General features: G+C 46.0%; 1 protein-coding gene across 3 annotated transcripts in view; it reads left to right on the forward strand.

Annotated features, from left to right (window-relative positions):
* LOC116980455 (NXPE family member 3-like) overlaps positions 1 to 1,385 on the forward strand; it is a 67,782-nt gene extending 66,397 nt beyond the window's left edge. For 2 of the 3 annotated variants that reach the window (XR_004413970.1, XR_004413969.1), the window contains exons 6-7: positions 400 to 1,206; positions 1,259 to 1,385. Coding sequence is in view for 1 of the 3 variants with exons in the window: in XM_033032708.1 (XP_032888599.1) it covers positions 400 to 953 (554 nt within the window). In the remaining 2 variants the exon portion in view is untranslated. Of the gene's footprint in view, positions 1 to 399; positions 1,221 to 1,258 lie in introns of those variants that run through there. The other variant, XM_033032708.1, reaches the window with a different exon arrangement.
* Positions 1,386 to 21,584: the final 20,199 nt, after the last annotated feature.

The raw sequence follows: 21,584 nt of genomic DNA on the forward strand, positions 1-21,584 counted from the left end.
AGCCACAGCTGCCCTGGGGCAGACTGACGGAAGCGTGGCTGCCAATCTGCGCCTACGGCCCCTCCGACCACCACCAATCACTCACACACATTCACACACAGGCAAAGGTGGGTGAAGTGTCTTGCCCAAGGACACAACGACAGTATGCACTCCAAGCGGGATTCGAACCAGCTACCTTCAGAAGTGGTATACCCTTTCTGAACTTTGCCAGTCTGTACTTACTGCTGTGCTCCACTGGGCAATTTCTGTCTTTTAACTCTTCGTTAGATTAGCCGGCTGCTATTTCTCTGACTTTGTGGCGTTGCTGAAGTGAACCTCCCCAGTTTCAAGTCTGCTATCGTCAGCAAGGTTATGACTAACTAAATCCAATAATGTCTTTTTGTTGTTGTTTTTTTTCAGGTCTCAGGAAATTGGATCTTGGCAACTTGGAGAAGATTGGCCCTCACCTGGCAGTGGACACGAAAAACAACATCATTGTGAAATACTGTCCCCATGGCCCACCCATCCGATTCACCACCATATCGAGCCCGGACCTGCGCTACATTGCAAACGAGCTGGATGGAATTAAAGGAGGAAAAGACACCGTTGTAGGCATCACCTTATGGTCCCATTTCAGTACCTTCCCCATTGAAGTGTATATCCGAAGATTGCAGAATATCCGGAGATCCATTTTGCAACTGCTGGGCAGGAATTCGGATACGGTGGTTGTGCTGAGGACTGCTAACCCCCAGGCCCTTCCAGGAGAAGTTAGTCTCTACAACAGCGACTGGTTCTCCTATCAGCATGACACCGTGATGAGGAAAATGTTCACGGGCATCAACGTGGCATTTGTGGATGCATGGGAAATGACAGTAGCCCACTACCTGCCTCACGAGCTGCACCCCAAAACTGTTATTATAAAGAATCAAATGGATGTGTTTCTTTCACATGTCTGTCCTGCTAGAAAGAAATGATTTTTTGCACTTGGGTTAAGCCAAGAAGTCACATGATCCCGCCACCAGTCACACTTTCTGCTTTCTGCAGAGACCGCTCTCGTTGTAACTCCCTGGTCTGCTCATCCCCTCCCCTCCATGTTCCCTTCAACTTCCATGTTCCGTTTACTTTCCCTTCCAACCGTAAGGAGGCGTAAGATCTGACCCTTGAAGTCCTCCCCCTCCCCATCCAGGGACCTAATAAGCCCTTCCAAGTGAGATGGGTATTCACCTGGAACTCATCCAATCTACTACACCATCGAACTCATCCAATACACTACACCATCGAACTCATCCAATACACTACTACATGTGCTGCTCATGCTGTGGCTTTGTCTACATCGGCGAACCCAAGTGTGGTCTATTGTGACCAATTCGTGGAGCATCTGTCCCCTCTCTCCCTCTCTCCCTCTCTCCCTCTCTCCCTCTCTCCCTCTCTCCCTCTCTCCCTCTCTCCCTCTCTCCCTCTCTCCCTCTCTCCCTCTCTCCCTCTCTCCCTCTCTCCCTCTCTCCCTCTCTCCCTCTCTCCCTCTCTCCCTCTCTCCCTCTCTCCCTCTCTCCCTCTCTCGATCGATATTTCATCTCTTATTTCCACTCTCGCACTATCCTGCCAGTCCTAGCACTTTAGAAGAAAAATATCTTCTGCCGCTTACAACCCAATGGTATGAACATTTTAATTTTGGGTAACCCACACTTCCTACATATGCTTACCCATCCATCTAGCTTTCTTATCCCTTTTTCCACCTGTCCCCTGCTGTGTACCATAAATCACCGGATTCAGGCAACAGAGTTTGTAATAGCAAGGTGTTTTATTGCACTACCAAACAAGGCACATACACTCACGTTTATGCGTGCACAATAAAGCTCGTCCCCGGGTGGTAACCTGGTGACGATCTCCTGGCACCGTTTGTGACACGCTCCAGGGCCAGGGTTCTCTCCTGAGATACGATATTATAAAACCTTATTTACCCCAGGAGGGAAGTTGATCTGCCAACAGTCATAAAACACATGAAACATGAAATTAAAGTGACGAGTGGATAGGATTGGGGAGGGGTGGGGAGGGGAGTCAACCTACCCCACGACAGAAGGGGGAGGAGTTGTACAGTTTGATAGCCTGACACGGTCCTTTTTGCGTTTCACGTCCATTCAGACCGTGCAATACCCCCTCCTGTGGGCCAGTCATTAGCCCGTCCCAACAGGCCGTGCCACACTGGTTCTGCACTACTTGCAGTCGGGGGCAAAGGTGGTCCGCCCAACTATTACTCAGCAAACCCAGACATTCCCAGACTTGTTTGGGAACATCTTTGCAAACATCTACTTGTTTTTGAAGGGTTTGGAATGCTGTGCTGCTAATTTAGCTGACATTTTAGCGAAAATGATCTATTTGACCCTTGCAATACATCCCCAATCTCCCACCCCCCCCCCCCATCTAGTTCTATCTACACATCATCTCCCACCCTGATTTGCTGCACCATCAACAACCAGCCTGTGTACCATTCCTCTGTCAGACTGCTATGTGCTGGCAATCTTTCCTCTTTCCTTTCAATCCTGATGCAGGGTTTTGCCTGAATCAGTGACTTCACACCGGTTGCCTCCACTCGTTCCACTAGACGCGCTGAGTTCTTCCATCTTTCTGTTTTACTTTTGGCTCCTAATTGCAGCACCTGCTGTCACATTTCCCGTACAGATTATGTTTAGATTTTGAATTATCTGGTGAATTATTTATAGCACAATAAATTAAAGGAATCATGATAAATTAAAGGGATCATAATTTAAAGGAAAACTAGATTTGGCAATTTCTAAATGCTGGGTATATTTTTTAAATGATAATTTTCAACTGACATGATTATGGCATTATTTATTGTGATTGCAGTCAAATGCACTTTTGCATGCTGGAGTGTACAAATGCATTTTTTATTAAAACAAGTACTGTACCATATTGTGGAGGAACATTCCTCTCTTGTAGGACACGGCATTACCTTTGTGCATCATCTGAGGGTTCTTGTGTCAGTTTTCACAGGTCATTGAATGGAAGCTCAGAGTCCTGTCATGCTCTCAGCCTGCGGCCTTTTGAGCTTGTAATGAGATTTGTAATGAGTTTGTGACCATGTAATGAGAGGCCACAAATGCAAGATGGTCATCAAGAAATACAGGCGAGTTTTGCTCGGAAACTTCTCGCCCAATGAGTCGTGAGAATGTGACATCTACTATCAGAAGCTGAAATGAGGTATTGCATTTAAAGAGGCGCTGCGAATGGGAAGTGAATAGACTGATAGGTAGGTCAATAAGGAATAGCTGAATTAGCCCATTCGGCCCATCCAGTCTACTCTGCCATCCAATCATGGCTGATATATCTCTCCTTCCTAACCCCGTTCTCCTGCCTTCTCCCTATAACCACTGACACCTGTACAAACCAAGAAACATGTGGGAAGGTGCTTGCGTGAGGCATAATAAATAGCATGGACAGGGGAGGCTGTCCTGTAAATTGGTCTGATTCTAGCTGAATGACCTGCTCTACGCTGTGCGAAGCTTGCCATCCTCAAAGATCATAGAGCGGAGCAAGATACTTCACTCCTACGTAATCCAACGCACTGAGATGTAGTACGTAACCAAGCGTCACGGCCGCCATTTTTCAATGCCACACGCGGCTTCCGTTATGCCTCTCGCAGTGTAATCTATCATCTTTGGTGTAATCAGTGTTGTAGGGGAACAGTTGCGTGATATAGTTCATCTATCACTTCACATATTTTAGTTAATTTTTATTGTAAATTTTTTCCCTTGCCCATTTCCCTCCCATCCTTCCTCCCATGCCCCCTCCTTTGCGCAGTTTCCCTTGCATTGTATTGTGCAGTTTCCCTTGTATAGCTTTAACACACACGGTGCACAAAATTAAATTCAACATATATATAAATATATATATATATATATTTGTGTGTATGTATGTGTGTGTATATATATATATAATATGTGTGTGTATATATATATATATATATATATATATATATATATACTAGACCAAGTGCAGACCCGTTGGGTCTGTTCCCCCAACGTGCGGTTGTGGGGGGGGGAGGCGGCATGCAACGTCACACACTAACTATCTCCCCCACACCGCACTCACGCTAATTACCCCCCTTGATATTATATTAATATTATTAATTTGCTCCTTTTATCCCATAACCACCCTATCTACTGACGCATAGCCCCCAACTTGCAGTCACATCTAGAGGGGGGGGGGGGGGGCGGGGGTAGAGAGTGAGGGCAGAGAGAGAAGGGGCAGAGACACAGAGAGAGACAGAGACACAGAGAGGGGGGCAAGAGGGATAGGGGGGTGGAGAGGAGGAGACGAGGGAGGGTGGGTGAGGGGGGAAAGGTGGGGGAGGAGAGAGAGGGTGAGAGTGAGGGGGAGAGAAAGGGGGTGCTGAGAGGGGGAGAGAGGGAGGGTGGAGGGAAGAGGGGAGGGGAGGGGGTTTAGGGGAGGGGAGGGGGAGGAGATAGGGGGGAGGGGGAGAGAGAGGGTGCGCTGAGAGGGGGGTGAGATGAGGGGCGGGGAGAGGTGGGGAGCACGGAGCGGGAGGGAAGGTGGAGGGAACGGGGTAGGGGTGTGAGGAGGGGAGGGGGGTTTAGGGGAGGGACGGTGGGGGAGAGGAGGAGGGGGAGAAAAAGAGGGGAGAGAGAGAGGGGGGAGAGGAGATGGGGGGAGAGGAGAGGGGGGGAGTGGAGAAGGGAGGGAGTGGAGGGGGGGGGGGGGGAAAGGAGAGGGGGGGGGGAGAGGGGGGGGAAGAGAAAGAGGGATAGGGAGAGAGAGAGGAGGGGAGAGAGAGTGCCTTGGGGAATGGGGAATTTTGTAAAAACATTAATATCTCTCATTATTCATCGACGGGAAAAATCCTCGGCACACATGTGGCGGAGGGGGGCTCTGAGCGAGGTGGCCAAAAATGACGGCCGTAGGTGGCGGCGTTCTCTCGGAAATCGCAGCACAGAAGGCCAAAAAGCGGTCAAGAACAGAGATTTAGCTCTATATATATATATATTAATAATATATATATATATATATATATACTATATATATATATATATAGATATTTGTATGTGTGTGTATATATATATATATATACTTGTGCTTGTGTGTGAGGCAAGTTAGAGATAAATAACCTCATGGATCAGAAGCAACTTTGATTTAAAGCTTCACTTACTCTCTTTATCTTATTTGTCAGATGATGTACATAAACCATAAAGGCAATTATATTTATAATTATATAATATAAATATATGCATATATATATAATTATATTAATTCACATAAACACACACACACACACACACACACACACACACTTATATATATATGTGTGTTACAAAGATGCACACAAAAATATGACATATGGGGTCAAATTTCAAATTCCTTGATAAGCACTTTATTGGGTTCATGACTAACATAGTATCAACAACAAATATAAGAAAAGATAGCACATTGATGGCAAGTTTCCGAAAAGGGCATCAGAATACACAAATACATTTTGTGTAACGGTCATCAGGTGGTGTCCACCAGTGACCTGGTTGGCACAGTAAGTGCACGCATTTCTTATTCCTTTCTATGTTGATGAATACCACATGGAACAACAAACACCATTTCCACTTAATTCACCTGATCATGTAGTAGAATACTGCATCCATCTGAGTGGACACCACATGTGATCTAAATGGCACATTACCTTATGGATCTGAGTGACATAGATGGCCGATGAGACAATGTGTTACCAAATTGAAGATTGGCTCTGTTTCTTAGTTTTGATGACCAATTTATGTAAAAAATATGTGACATAGATGTATATATACACACACACATATATACATTTCTCTAGTTTCTTGTGATTTCCTCTAATTTGTTTAGCAGCCTTTTTCTTTCAATCGCTCTCTCTCTCCCTATATACACATATATATACAAGACTAAGTGGGACCCATTGGTTCCCAGCTTCACAAGGGAAGGCTGGTCCCCCAACACAACATTCCACCTCTCCACCAATTCCAATATTGCTGGCCAGTGAGGAGGGGCGGGCGGGCTTTCTGGAGCGCTAGCATGGGTGTTGTGGGCCGAAGGGACTGGTTTCCAGAGGGCTAGTGTGGACATTGTAGGCACACACACACATTCACACATACACACACACACACACACACACACACTCCCACTCGCTCACACACACACACCCCCACACACATTTGCACACACATACCCACACACACATACCCTCTCACAAACGTACACACACACACACACACACACACACACATACACTCACACATACACTCACACACATACACTCACAAACACACACACATACACACAAACACTCACACACTCATACACTCACAAATGCACACATACACACACACGTACCTCACAAACATACAGACACACACACAGGCACGCACACACACACACACACATACATTCACACACACACTCACAGACTCACACCATATATATAGCAGTAAACTTTCTTGAATACTCACATGGCTGGGGCTTTGGGGCTTACGCAGTCAGCGGCACTTACGCAATCAGCGCGACCTCTGCACTCACCGGAAATTACGCAATCGGCGCGACATGTCCACTAAGCGGAAGTCACAAAATGAGTGGTTCTTTCGGACCTAATAAAGCATTTATTCCTTCCAAACACAGTCGGACCTAATAAAGAATTGCAGTTTCAAGCACAGGCAGGGTAGCAGACCACACAACTCATGGCATTGTCATTAAGGGCTAACAAATCATTTATTGCAAGTACATTGCAGACTCACAGTTCAGTTGATTCACAGCTTAGCATAAGAGTCGTGGCCTCTCCCTCGCGATCTTGCAGAGTAACTGAGTCACGTCCAGGTATCCGGGGTTTTATAGTCCTGACCCCCCCCCCCCCCCACCCCCCGGAAGGGGCGTTAACTTCCTCGCGGTGAGAGGATCTCAAGGTTTTTAAACACTCATAACGTTTTTATTTTTCATCGATGGGAGAAATCCTCGGGGCCTGCTCAGCGGAGGGGGGCTGTGAGTAAGGTGGCCAAAAATCATAGCGATACATGGTAGCGTTTTTTCTAAAATCAATATACTGCGCAGACAGGAAGTGGTCAAGATGAGACTTTTAATTTTATATATATATGAAATCATAATATTGTGAATAAAATATCCATGAACACAATGTCAAAATATTTTTCAATTCTATCATTCTATGTTAGCGTAATACAATGTAGTGCATACATATCTATATATTTAAATTCAGCCGTTATGTTGGTCAAATAACATGGGGACCTTCTTGCTTTTTTTTGAGTCATGGATTTTCAAAATGTGAATGTCTCATAACGACACATTTGTGGGTCACCAAGCCCCCACAATTTCAAATAATTCTAAATTGAACTGAATAAACAAGGAAATGGAACAAACAATGGTGAAAGTAAAATGTATGAAAATACCCTTTAATAAAATCTGACAATGTGCACTTTAACCATGTGTGATTTTTTCTATTACAACTCTCAAATTGTGGAGTACAAAGGCAAATAAATAAATGATAGGTCTTTGTCCCAAACATTATAGAGGGCACTGTAGCTGCAACATGACTTGCCAACTTTTGTTCTCCATGCCATGACCGATGGATGCAAGAATGCCATATACCTGCTTTACCCCCTTACCCACGTGCTGTTGCCACTTTCAGTGAGATGTCGTCCAAGATCATGTCCAACCCTCAGTCTTCCAGAAGTCGGAGTTTGCACATGCACCCTCAAAGCATCTTGATCTAGAGAAGGTTACAGTCTTTGAAGACTGCGTGTGATCTCTTTGCCTGATGCACACCAGCAAAGGAGAATAAAATATAGTTAGCTCTCTTTGAAGAGCAAGTGTCAGTAACTACCTTTAGGCAGCAGTGAATGATGAAATATAAGTTAGAAATACATCCAGCTCCAACCTAGATATTACAGCAACATTAAAGTGGGAGGCACGATGGCACAAAGGTAGAGTCGCTGCCTTACAGTGCTTATGGCACCGAGACCCGGGTTCGATCCTAGCTTTGGGTGCTGCCTGCATGGAATTTGGATGTTCTCCCCATGACCGCGTGGGTTTTCTCCAAGAACTTCAGTTTCCTCCCACACTTCAAAGGTTTGTAGGTTCATTGGCTTGGTATCAGTATAAAAATTGTCCCTAGTGTCGGATAGTGTTAAATTGCGAGGTTTTCTGGTCAGAGCTAACTCATTGTCCGAAGGGCCTGTTTCCGCGCTGTGTAGGGGTTTTGCGTTTCCCTTTACTCCACAAAAGGATTCCCCTAGGTTCTAGACCTCGGAATTATGGTGGGATATGATAAAAAGGTTGAATTGACCAGAGTGTGCCGATGAGAGAAAACAGAAACCAAGATGGACTCAAAGCAAGTCTAAAATTTACAGGCTTTATTAAACAATGAGAAATCGAATCTCACCAACACTACACAATACGTGGCTAAACTTATGCTTTAAACTAAGACTATGGACGAAAACTATCGGGCACGTCGTGAAACTTACTTTAACACAATTTTACTTGCAAGCATACTTTTATCTTGACCTTTCTCCCCTCAACCTCCTATTTCGGGAACTTCACCAGGTCACCAGGATACTCACAGCTAAGTCGATGCAGGCCCACGAGCTGTCCAGCAGAGCAGGAAGAGCAGGAAGAGAGCAGGAAGAGAGAAAGAGTTCTGGCTTGACTTCGACTTTTATACCTGAGCTTCCTTTGAAACCCCCAGGTGGTCCTCTGGATAAAAGGGGTTCTTTTGATGTTTCCCAGTTTCGATCTGGCATGAACAATAGGCTTCCGATGATAAGGGGTTTGCTGATGTCATGATCCCTCAGCCTGATCGTTATCATCCCCGATGGTGATTGTGCTTCTGCTGGCCTGTTTACCACCGTCTGCTGAGGCTTGGTTCCTTCCTTTGTGTATCCAAGAGAATCTCGTTATCTCCGTCTCAGCCTTTCCTGTTCACACCGTTGTGTGATGTCCAAGTCCACAGGCCAGACGGGTTTGATTCTTTCTGTGGATTGGGGGGGGTTTTCCGTTGCAGCCAGCAAATTTGTCTTTTAAAATATCCATGTCCTTATCCAAGTCCGGATTGGCCCCAATAACTTACAGCTGTCTTCTTCTTCTTAAGCCCTTTGCTCCTCTAGGGAGCATAGGCCATTGACAAATGTCTTCCACCTCACTCAGTTGTTGGTAGTTCTTTCGAGATCTCCCCAGTTGAGTCCACGCTCAGGCATTTCTGTCTGGACACCTCTTCAGCTGTTCCTGGGGCGATCTCTTTTCCTTTTTCCTTGGGGGTTCCATTTCAGGGCTTGCCAGGTGATGTTTGTGGCAGGTTTCCTGAGGGTGTGTCCAATCCTACTCCATTTTATCCTTTGACTTGGTAAGTCAATGGGCTCCTGGCTAGTTCTTTTCCACAGGTCTACATTGCTTACTTTGTTTCTCCACCAGATGTTAAGTATTCTCCTAAGCCTTTCTAGCGTCCTTCGTCATCATGATGGCCACTTCCTCTGTATGCTTCGCTCCCTCCTCTTCCTGTCCGGAGTACATAATGAACCAATTTGATCTCCCCTGACTGTGTCCATCTTGTTTCAGCCAAGCCCAGGACTAAGAGATGGTAGCGCGCCATTTAGTTGGCAATTGTGGCAGCCTTGTCAGCCTGGACCATGGTTTGGATGCTCCATGTCCACACAAGGATGGATTTCTTTGGCGTCAGAGGGTGTGTCAGCTTCCCAGCGCCCTTGCTGGTTTGGCTGGGAAGCGTCATGTTCCCCATCGCTGGGGCATCTTCTCCAACCAAGTGTGTAATTTGCTTTTCATTCGTCAAAGTTTCTGTAACTCACACTTTTTTCCAGGGTGGGGTAGTTAACCCCATGCCCAACCCCCAACCTGGAGGGCCAGGGACTGCTTCGTCTGCCTCCTCACCTGAGACCTGTCCAGTTTGGTTGAACCTGCCAGGGATATGAAACCCCATCCGGCCTAGCTCTCAGGATCACTGGAGTACACAAGCCTCTCCTCCACGTCAAGGTTGCAGTCCAGGAGAGGATTTCCACGCTGTACCTCTAGACTTAACTAAGTTAATGGCCGTGCGCACAAAGTTTCTTTGCTTGGCTCTGAGGTTCTGGACATGATGACGCTTCACCATGTGAGGCTTCACACTCTTTCATATAACCGTATAACAATATAACAATTACAGCACGGAAATAGGCCATCTCGGCCCTTCTAGTCCATGCCGAACACTTACTCTCACCTAGTCCCATCTACCTGCACTCAGACAATAACCCTCCATTCATTTCCCGTCCATATACCTATCCAATTTATTTTTAAATGATAAAAACGAACCTGCCTCCACCACTTCCACTGGAAGCTCATTCCACACAGCTACCACTCTCTGAGTAAAGAAGCTCCCCTCATGTTGCCCCTAAACTTTTGTCCTTTAATTCTCAAATCATGTCCTCTTGTTTGAATCTTCCCTACTCTCAATGGAAAAAGCTTATCCACGTCAACTCTCTATCCCTCTCATCATTTTAAGGACCTCTATCAAGTCCCCCCTTAACCTTCTGCGCTCCAAAGAATAAAGACCTAACTTGTTCAACCTTTCTCTGTAACTTAGGTGCTGAAACATAGAAACATAGAAACATAGAAACATAGAAATTAGGTGCAGGAGTAGGCCATTCGGCCCTTCGAGCCTGCACCGCCATTCAATATGATCATGGCTGATCATCCAACTCAGTATCCCGTACCTGCCTTCTCTCCATACCCTCTGATCCCCTTAGCCACAAGGGCCACATCTAACTCCCTCTTAAATATAGCCAATGAACTGGCCTCGACTACCCTCTGTGGCAGGGAGTTCCAGAGATTCACCACTCTCTGTGTGAAAAAAGTTCTTCTCATCTCGGTTTTAAAGGATTTCCCCCTTATCCTTAAGCTGTGACCCCTTGACCTGGACTTCCTGAACATCGGGAGCAATCTTCCTGCATCTAGCCTGTCCAACCCCTTAAGAATTTTGTAAGTTTCTATAAGATCCCCTCTCAATCTCCTAAATTCTAGAGAGTATAAACCAAGTCTATCCAGTCTTTCTTCATAAGACAGTCCTGACATCCCAGGAATCAGTCTGGTGAACCTTCTCTGCACTCCCTCTATGGCAATAATGTCCTTCCTCAGATTTGGAGACCAAAACTGCACGCAATACTCCAGGTGTGGTCTCACCAAGACCCTGTACAACTGCAGTAGAACCTCCCTGCTCCTATACTCAAATCCTTTTGCTATGAAAGCTAACATACCATTCGCTTTCTTCACTGCCTGCTGCACCTGCATGCCCACTTTCAATGACTGGTGTACCATGACACCCAGGTCTCGCTGCATCTCCCCTTTTCCTAGTCGACAACCATTTAGATAATAGTCTGCTTTCCCGTTTTTGCCACCAAAATGGATAACCTCACATTTATCCACATTATACTGCATCTGCCAAACATTTGCCCACTCACCCAGCCTATCCAAGTCACCTTGCAGTCTCCTAGCATCCTCCTCACAGCTAACACTGCCCCCCAGCTTAGTGTCATCCGCAAACTTGGAGATATTGCCTTCAATTCCCTCATCCAGATCATTAATATATATTGTAAATAGCTGAGGTCCCAGCACTGAGCCTTGCGGTACCCCACTAGTCACTGCCTGCCATAGTGAAAAGGACCCGTTTACTCCTACTCTTTGCTTCCTGTTTGCCAGCCAGTTCTCTATCCACATCAATACTGAACCCCCAATGCCGTGTGCTTTAAGTTTGTAAACTAATCTCTTATGTGGGACCTTGTCGAAAGCCTTCTGGAAGTCCAGATACACCACATCCACTGGTTCTCCCCTATCCACGCTACTAGTTACATCCTCGAGAAATTCTATAAGATTCGTCAGACATGATTTACCTTTTGTAAATCCATGCTGACTTTGTCCAATGATTTCACCACTTTCCAAATGTGCTGCTATCCCATCTTTAATAACTGACTCTAGCAGTTTCCCCACTACCGATGTTAGACTAATTGGTCTGTAATTCCCCGTTTTCTCTCTCCCTCCCTTCTTAAAAAGTGGGGTTACGTTTGCTACCCGCCAATCCTCAGGAACTACTCCAGAATCTAAAGAGTTTTGAAAGATTATTACTAATGCATCCACTATTTCTGGAGCTACTTCCTTAAGTACTCTGGGATGCAGCCTATCTGGCCCTGGGGATTTATCGGCCTTTAATCCATTTAATTTACCCAACACCACTTCCCGGCTAACCTGGATTTCACTCAATTCCTCCAACTCCTTTGACCCGCGGTCCCCTGCTATTTCCGGCAGATTATTTATGTCTTCCTTAGTGAAGACGGAACCAAAGTAGTTATTCAATTGGTCCGCCATATCCTTGTTCCCCATGATCAACTCACCCGTTTCTGACTGCAAGGGACCTACATTTGTTTTAACTAATCTCTTTCTTTTCACATATCTATAAAAACTTTTGCAGTCAGTTTTTATGTTCCCTGCCAGTTTTCTTTCATAATCTATTTTTCCTTTCCTAATTAAGCCCTTTGTCCTCCTCTGCTGGTCTCTGAATTTCTCCCAGTCCTCCGGTATGCTGCTTTTTCTGGCTAATTTGTACGCATCATCCTTCGCTTTGATACTATCCCTGATTTCCCTTGTTATCCACGGATGCACTACCTTCCCTGATTTATTCTTTTGCCAAACTGGGATGAACAATTTTTGTAGTTCATCCATGCAGTCTTTAAATGTCTTCCATTGCATATCCACCGTCAACCCTTTTAGAATTAATTGCCAGTCAATCTTGGCCAATTCACGTCTCATACCCTCAAAGTTACCTTTCTTTAAGTTCAGAACCATTGTTTCTGAATTAACAATGTCACTCTCCATCCTAATGAAGAACTCAACCATATTATGGTCACTCTTGCCCAAGGGGGCACGTACAACAAGACTGCTAACTAACCCTTCCTCATTACTCAATACCCAGTCTAAAATAGCCTGCTCTCTCGTTGGTTCCTCTACATGTTGATTTAGATAACTATCCCGCATACATTCCAAAAAATCCTCTTCCTCAGCACCCCTGCCAATTTGATTCACCCAATCTATATGTAGATTGAAGTCACCCATTATAACGGTTTTGCCTTTGTCGCACGCATTTCTAATTTCCTGTTTGATACCATCTCCAACTTCACTACTACTGTTAGGTGGCCTGTACACAACACCCACCAGCGTTTTCTGCCCCTTAGTGTTTCGCAGCTCTACCCATACCGATTCCACATCCTGCAAACTAATGTCCTTCCTTTCCATTGCGTTAATCTCCTCTCTAATCAGCAACGCTACCCCACCTCCTTTTCCTTTCTCTCTATCCCTCCTGAATATTGAATATCCCTGGATGTTCAGCTCCCAGCCTTGGTCACCCTGGAGCCATGCCTCCGTGATCCCAACTATATCATAGTCATTAATAGCTATCTGCACATTCAACTCATCCACCTTATTACGAATGCTCCTTGCATTGAGACACAAAGCCTTCAGGCTTGTTTTTACAACACTCTTACCCCTTATACAATTTTGTTGAAAAGTGGCCCTTTTTGATTTTTGCCCTGGATTTTCCGGCCTGCCACTTTTACTTTTCACCTTGCTACCTATTGCTTCTACCCTAATTTTACACCCCTCTGTCTCTCCGCTCACACATTTAAGAAACCCTTTCCCTTTAACTCCACCCTCCACTAGCCCATTCGACACCCCACCCCCCTTATTCAGTTTAAAACCACCCGTGTAGCAGTGGCAAACCTGCCTGCCAGAATGCTGGTCCCACACCTGTTAAGATGCAATCCGTCCCTTTTGTACAGTTCCCCCTTACCCCAAAACAGATCCCAGTGATCTAAGAATCTAAATCCCTGCCCCGTGCACCAGTTCCTCAGCCACACGTTCAGGTCCCGTATCTCCCTGTTCCTGCTCTCGCCAGCACGAGGAACTGGAAGCAAACTGGAGATAACAACCCTGGAGGTCCTGCTTTTCAGCATTTTTCCGAGCTCTCTAAAGTCTCGCTGCAGAATATTCATCCCCTTCTTTCCGACATCGTTTGTGCCGACATGCACTACCACTTCCGGATGCTCACCTTCGCCCTTGAGGATTTTCTGCACTCTGTCCGTGACATCCTGGATCCTGGCACCAGGAAGGCAGCACACCATCCTCGCATCCCGTCTGTTTCCGCAGAAACCCCTGTCCGTACCTCTCACAATGGAGTCTCCTACTACAATGGCGTTGCCTGCCTTAGGCCTTTTTGGTTTTGGCTCAACAGCCCTATTCGCATCACAAGCCAGTCCGCCGCCCAGTGTAAACACCTCTTCTGTCCCGACAGCTTCTAAGTGGGTGAACCTGTTCACAAGAGGTACAACACCCAGGGAAGTTGGCATTCCATGCTTCCCTCCCGTTCTCACTGTCTCCCACCTTCTCTCTTCCAGTACCTTAGGTGTAACAAACGATCTCCTCTGCACTCTCTCTATTTTGTTGACATCTTTCCGAATATTTGGCAACCAGAATTGTACACCATATTCCAGAATTGGCCTCACCAATGCCTTGTACAATTTTAACATTACATCCCAACTTCTATACTCAATACTCTGATTTATAAAGGCTAGTACACTCTTTCAGTAGGAAACAAAACCAAATGTATGTGGTGAGACAGCTGACAAACCAATTTTCTTGCACATATTCAGTGCCAGAGACAGGCATATCCCTGGTACAGCCTTTTATACTGTAGTTCAGCTGAATGATGCTGGGCATCCAATGAATACATTACGGGTACATGGAGAAACACGGTGGCATAGCTGGTACTATTGCCGCCTCACAGCACTGGAGAGTGGGATTCAATTGGGTGCTGTCTGGAGTTTGCACATTCTCCCTGTGAATGTGTGGGTTTCCTCTGGGTTCTCTGGTTTCCTCTGACATCTCAAAGATATGTGGATTTGTAAGTTAATTCATCTTTGTAACATCACCCCTCGTATGGAAGCAGTAGAGGAAAAATGTTGATAACAAACAGGTGATTAATGTTTGGAATGGAAAAGGAACGTGTTTCTAGCTTCAGGTTCCTGGGAGTCAACATCTCCGATGACCTCTCTTGGACCCACAATACCTCAACTCTGATCAAGAAGGCTCACCAGCGTCTCTTCTTCCTGAGGAGACTGAAGAAGGTCCATCTGTCTCCTCAGATCCTGGTGAACTTCTACCGCTGCACCATCGAGAGCATCCTTACCAACTGCATCACAGTATGGTATGGCAACTGCTCTGTCTCCGACCGGAAGGCATTGCAGAGGGTGGTGAAAATTGCCCAACGCATCACCGGTTCCTCGCTCCCCTCCATTGAGTCTGTCCAAAGCAAGCGTTATCTGCGGAGGGCGCTCAGCATCGCCAAGGACTGCTCTCACCCCAACCATGGACTGTTTACCCTCCTACCATCCGGGAGGCGCTACAGGTCTCTCCGTTGCCGAACCAGCAGGTCCAGGAACAGCTTCTTCCCGACGGCTGTCACTCTACTCAACAACGTACCTCGGTGACTGCCAATCACCCCCCCACCCCCCGGACACTTATTATCACTTATTATTATTTATTTAAATCATTTGCTATGTCGCTCTTCCAGGGAGATGCTAAATGCATTTCGTTGTCTCTGTACTGTACACTGACAATGACAATTAAAATTGAATCTGAATCTGAAAAATTGAATCTGAATTGAATTGAATACATTTTATTTGCCAAGTATATGTACATGCAAGGAATTTGCCTTGGTGCTTTGCTCGCAAGTAACAACACGATATACAGTCGACAATTAAAAATAAAACATTATAATTTAAACGTGAAGAATGACATTAAATACCAGAGCACAAGGAGGCTACAGACTTTTGGCTGTTGAGTAAAGGTACTGCTCATGGAATAAGGCTGATTTTATGTCTGGCTGTTGCGGCTTTGACAGTCCGTTGTCGCCTTCCCGAGGGAAGTGCTTCAAAGAGATTGTGTCCAGGCTCTCTACCTGGCCCTTGCCGTGTACAGTTTGTCGATGGGGGGGGGGGGGGGGGGGGGGGGGGCAAGGTTGCAACACACGACCTTCTCGGCTGATCGAATGATGCGCTGCAGCCTCCAGATGTCATGCTTGGTGGCTGAGACAAACCAGACCATGACGGAGAAGGTGTGGACAGACTCTATTACTTACTTATTTACTGCCTAATATGCCTCCTGGCATGTAGGGCAGTAACGAAGGCCCTCCACTCAGCAGTGTTGATTCCTTCAGTTGTTGTTTCCGTAACATATGTGTTTTATGAGACAGGGTTGTTAGCCCTGTGCTCAACCTCCAACCTGGAGGACCAGTGGATCGCTCTTCATCTTGCCTCTACCCTTCAACCTGTCCAGCATGGGAGACCCTAACAGGATACTAATCTCCTGCTGGCATAGCTCTAGGGTTCACTGAGACACACAAGCTCCCCGACCACAACAAGGTTGCAATCCAACGGGGAGACAGACAGACTCTATGATGACAGTATAAAACAGGACCATCATTGCCTGTAGCAGATTGTGCTTTCTCAGCTGCCACAAGATGTACGTCCTCTTTTGGGCCTTTTTTGACTGTGGAAACTATGGTGGCTTCCCATTTAAGGCCCCTGGAGATGATTGTTCCAAGGAACTTAAATGACTCCACAGCTGTGACTGTGGTGTTGTTGATGGTGAGTGGGGTGAGGGGAGGGGGAGCTCCCCTAAAGTCTACAATCAATTCCACCATCTTAAGAGCATTGAGCTCCAGGTTGTTGCGATGGCACCAGGACGCCAGCTCAATACAATACAATACAATACAATACAATACAATACAATACAATACGGTTTATTTGTCACATTACACATAAAGTGCAAGTGAAATGAATTGGATAGGTATATGGACGGGAAATGAATGGAGGGTTATTGTGACACTTCCTGTCTGTGGGCAGATTCCTCCCCATCCTTGATCAGTCAATCAGGGTTGTGTCGTCCGCAAACTTGAGAAGCTTGACAGAGGAGACTGTGGAGATGCAGTCGTGGGTGTAGAGAAAGTAAAGGAGAGGGGATATTACACAGCCTTGCAGTGCTCCTATGCTGCGGGTCAGCGGGTCCGAGGGGCTTGTTTCTCCTATCTCTTTGGTCTCCTCAGGCACTTCCCCCTTGCAACTGTAGGAGATTCAACACTTATCCCAACACCCTCCGCACCTGGAACCACCAATCTCCCACACTTCTCCATTTTCACACATTTTATTCCCTCTAGCTCAGGATCTGGCAGTGCAAGTACATAGTTTGTTGAAAGCAGTGTCACTGGTTGATAAGCATGGTCGTCGGCTTTTGGCACTGGCCTTCATCAGTCAAGGTACTGAGTACAGAACTTGGGACGTTATAATGCAGTTGTACAAGATGTTGGTGAGGCCACAGATATTTTTGTAAAAGTTTGTTTATTTACAGGTACGGAATGACAGTGAAACCACTACTCTAAAGAGTCATCTATCTAAAATGAACAATAAACATATACGTATCAAACCAAAATGTTGTTACTGTAGCAGCACCTGCTGGCACGCGCAGATATCGAACCCGGCGTTCGGAAGCTGCGGTCACGTGACTCGGGAGGGGCTGCTGTTTTTGCGCGATTTCGCTTTCGCGCGGCAGTTGTGTGCTGACCAACGTTGTGGCCAGACGTGTTTGTAAGGACCTGTGAATCAAGAAGTTATTTTCGAAATAATTAAGTTAATAAAACTTGGTTGTCGTTCTTGCAACCGCCAAATTACTTTCATTTAAGAATCGCTCAACCACCCCCTGCTGTGCCAGGTGGCCATGGTGCCCGTTGACACAATATGCTTCCTCTTTAGGGACACCCCAATGTTCTCAATGGTTTCTTCATTATCATGTGCACCAAGGAACAGCGAAACACTTTTTTTTTTGCATACAGATCAGCAAGGCGATCACCATGCATAATGCAGAATCACCATGCACCATGCAGAACACAGTCCCCTGGTTAGTACATATGTACAAAACAGTATGCAAGAGTCGCCATTTTACAGTCCCAATAGCAGCTGATCACAAAGGCTTGTTGCAGCAGTTTCCTCCATTCCGGTTGTCCCACGAACTGTCATCTTCTTAGACAAAAGTGCTGGAGAAACTCAGCGGGTGCAGCAGCAACTATGGAGCGAAGGAAATAGGCAACGTTTTGGGCCGAAACCCTTCTCCAGACTGATGAGGGGAGTGGTGGGGGGGGGGCGGCGGGGAGAAGAAAGGAGAAAGGAAGAGGAGGAGCCTGAGGGCTGAGGGAGAGCTGAGAAGGGGAGGAGACAGCAAAGGCTAAATATCCAAATATCCAAAAATATTATTTTTGCTGGTACGATACAATATGATATGATAGAACTTTATTTATCCCAGGAGGGAAATTGAGCTGCCAACAGACATGTAACACACACTACATGAAACATCAAAAAAATGATGAGTGGAAAGGATTGGGGAGGGTTGTCTACTGTTGTCTACTGTCCTGCATTGCTGTTTTGTACATTTTCTATTTACTCTTTTGTACTTTAGTAAGGAAGGTTTTGCACCATGTGTATAGCGTAGTATATCCATATATGTAGCATGTTGTCCAATTGTGTTCTATGTAGCATAGAGTTTCTAGGGAAACGCTATCTCATTGCACGGTGTACTGTGTATACGGCTGTAATGACAATAAACCCTCTTGAATCTTGAATCTTGAATGTGTCAGCACCACCAGTCTGTAGTCATTGGAGGATCTGGGATGCGTCCTCTTTTGTACAGGAACCAGGCAGGATATCTTCCACATCACAGGAACCCTCTCCAGGCTCGAGCTCAGCTCTTTCCTCATCTGCGCAGCCTTCATGGTCAGATGCAACAAGGAAAGGGCAGAGGAAGTGGGCCAGAGGGGTTGAGGGGGAGAGTCTGTCAGGGAGCGGGGGCAAGGGTGGGCAGCGGCCACACCATCAAATCTATTCAATAGACAATAGACAATAGGTGCAGGAATAGGCCATACGAGGGGGCGCCCTCGAGTATTGCTGCTCTGCCTGCAGCTGTTTGTCCTTTTCACTCTTTTTTTTTGTTTTTAGTGTCTTAATAGTTTTTGTTTTGGAAGTCTAGTCTTTTGTGTGGTGGGTGGAGTGGGGGGGGGGGGGGGGGGGGGGGGGGGATGGGGAAGGGGGAAACTGTATTTCTGGTCCCTACCTGGTCAGAGTTGCGGCTTTCCTCCGAGCCGCATCTTCGCCCCTTCCTCGCGGCCAACAACGGACCTGGAGCGGCGTTTCCACCATAATTAAAATACATTATTATTATTATTATTCGGCCCTTCGAGCCAGCACCACCATTCAATGTGATCATGGCTGATCATCCCCAATCAGTAACCTGTTCCTGCCTTCATCCCATATCCCCTGACTCCGCTATCTTTAAGAGCCCTATCTAGACCTAACCCTACTCTCTTGAAAGTATCCAGAGGACCGGCCTCCACCGCCCTCTGAGGCAGAGAATTCCACAGACTCACAACTCTCTGTGAGAAAAAGTGCTTCCTCATCTCCGTTCTAAATTGCTTACCCCTTATTCTTAAACTGTGGCCCCTGGTTCTGGACTCCCCCAACATCGGGAACATGTTTCCTGCCTCTAGCGTGTCCAAACCCTTAACAATCTTATGTTTCAATAAGATACCCTCTCATCCTTCTAAACTCCAGATTGTACAAGCCCAGCCGCTCCATTCTCTCAGCATATGACATCTTCTTCTTGCGTATGGCGTGCACAGCCTAAAGTTGTAGGACAACTTGTTCTATTTGATCTTATTTAACTGTGCACACCGGGTTGATTGCATTTGTCGAAACAGGGCGGATCACGTGAAGGTTGCAATCTCCCACCCCAGCATATGACATAAAAAACAGGTTTAGCTTGTTGGCCCAGTCTTGATTGCTTTCCCTCCCCAGGCACTGGTCTTCTTGTAGCCTGTAATGCTCCTCATACCGTTCCACACATCCCTCATGTTGTTCTGCTGAAGTTTCAGCTCCAGCTTCCTCCTGTAATCGTCTTTGCCCAATCTCAGTCTCACCTTCAGGTCTTTCTGCACCCGTTTCACCTCCTCCCTGTCACCATTCCTGGTGGAATGGTACTTATTGACAAAGTTGGGTGCTGGACACCTCCATTAAAGAGGCAGGATCTGAGTTGGAAGAAATATGTGCCCCAGAATTGGCAGCTGAACTTAAGTATTCAGGGAATGGGTACGATGGAAAAAGTATAGGAAAGAGGAAAAAAGTTTAGAAGAATGCTTGCAGAGAAAGGCCATGTAATCATTGATGGGTACACTATATCGTGAAGGGGAATGTCGAACAGGATGTGGGATACACAATGTAATTTAGTTGTGTTTAGTTTAGTTTAGAGATACAGCGTGGAAACAGGCCCTTCATCGGCATACGAATCCACATCGACCAGCGATCCCCGCACATTAACACTATCCTACACACACTAGGGACAATTTACACTCATACCAAGCCAATCAACCTACAAACCTGTATCTCAGCGAAAACCCATGGGGAGAACGTACAAACTCCGTACAGTTTCCGGGGAGACTTTAAACTAGAATGGTTGGGGCGAGGGACTCAAATAGAGAAAGCTAGTAGACAGAATGGGAGGCAGGAAGCAGAAAAGGGAAGCACTCGGACACAAGAGGAGAAAGAAGAAAAAGGAAATAAACAGAGAATAAGAGGCGGGGGGTTTCTTAAATGTGCATATTTTAATGCTAGGAGCATTGTAAGAAAGGTGGATGAGCTTAGAGTCTGGATAGACACCTGGAAGTATGATGTTGTGGCGATCAGTGAAACATGGTTGCAGGAGGGCTGTGATTGGAAACTAAATATTCCAGGATTTCGTTGCTTCAGGTGTGATAGAATTGGAGGGGCAAGAGGTGGAGGTGTTGCATTGCTAGTCAGGGAAGATATTACAGCAGTGCTTTGGCAGGATAGATTGAAGGGCTCATCTAGGGAGGCTATTTGGGTGGAACTGAGAATTGGGAAAGGGGTAGCAACACTTATAGGGGTGTATTATACACCGCCAAATGGGGATCGAGAATTGGAAGAGCAAATATGTAAGGAGATAGCAGATATTAGTAGTAAGCACAAGGTAGTGATTGTGGGAGATTTCAACTTTCCACACATAGACTGGGAAACACATTCTGTAAATGGGCTGGATGGTTTGGAGTTTGTAAAATGTGTGCAGGATAGTTTTTTGCAGCAATACATAGAGGTACCTACTAGAGGAGGGACAGTGCTGGACCTCCTGTTAGGAAATGAGACGGGACAGGTGGCGGAGGTATGCGTTGGGGAGCACTTCGGGTCCAGTGATCACAATACCATTAGTTTCAATATAATTATGGAGAGGGCCAGAACTGGACCTAGGGTTGAGATTTTTGATTGGAGAAAGGCTAACTTTGATGAGATGCGAAATGATTTAAAAGGAGTGAACTGGGACATTTTGTTTTATGGGAAGGATGTAGAAGAGAAATGGAGGACATTTAAAGGGGAAATTTTAAGAGTACAGAATCTTTATGTTCC

The sequence above is a fragment of the Amblyraja radiata genome, chromosome 14 (assembly GCF_010909765.2).
Source record: "Amblyraja radiata isolate CabotCenter1 chromosome 14, sAmbRad1.1.pri, whole genome shotgun sequence".
Lineage (NCBI taxonomy): Eukaryota > Metazoa > Chordata > Chondrichthyes > Rajiformes > Rajidae > Amblyraja > Amblyraja radiata.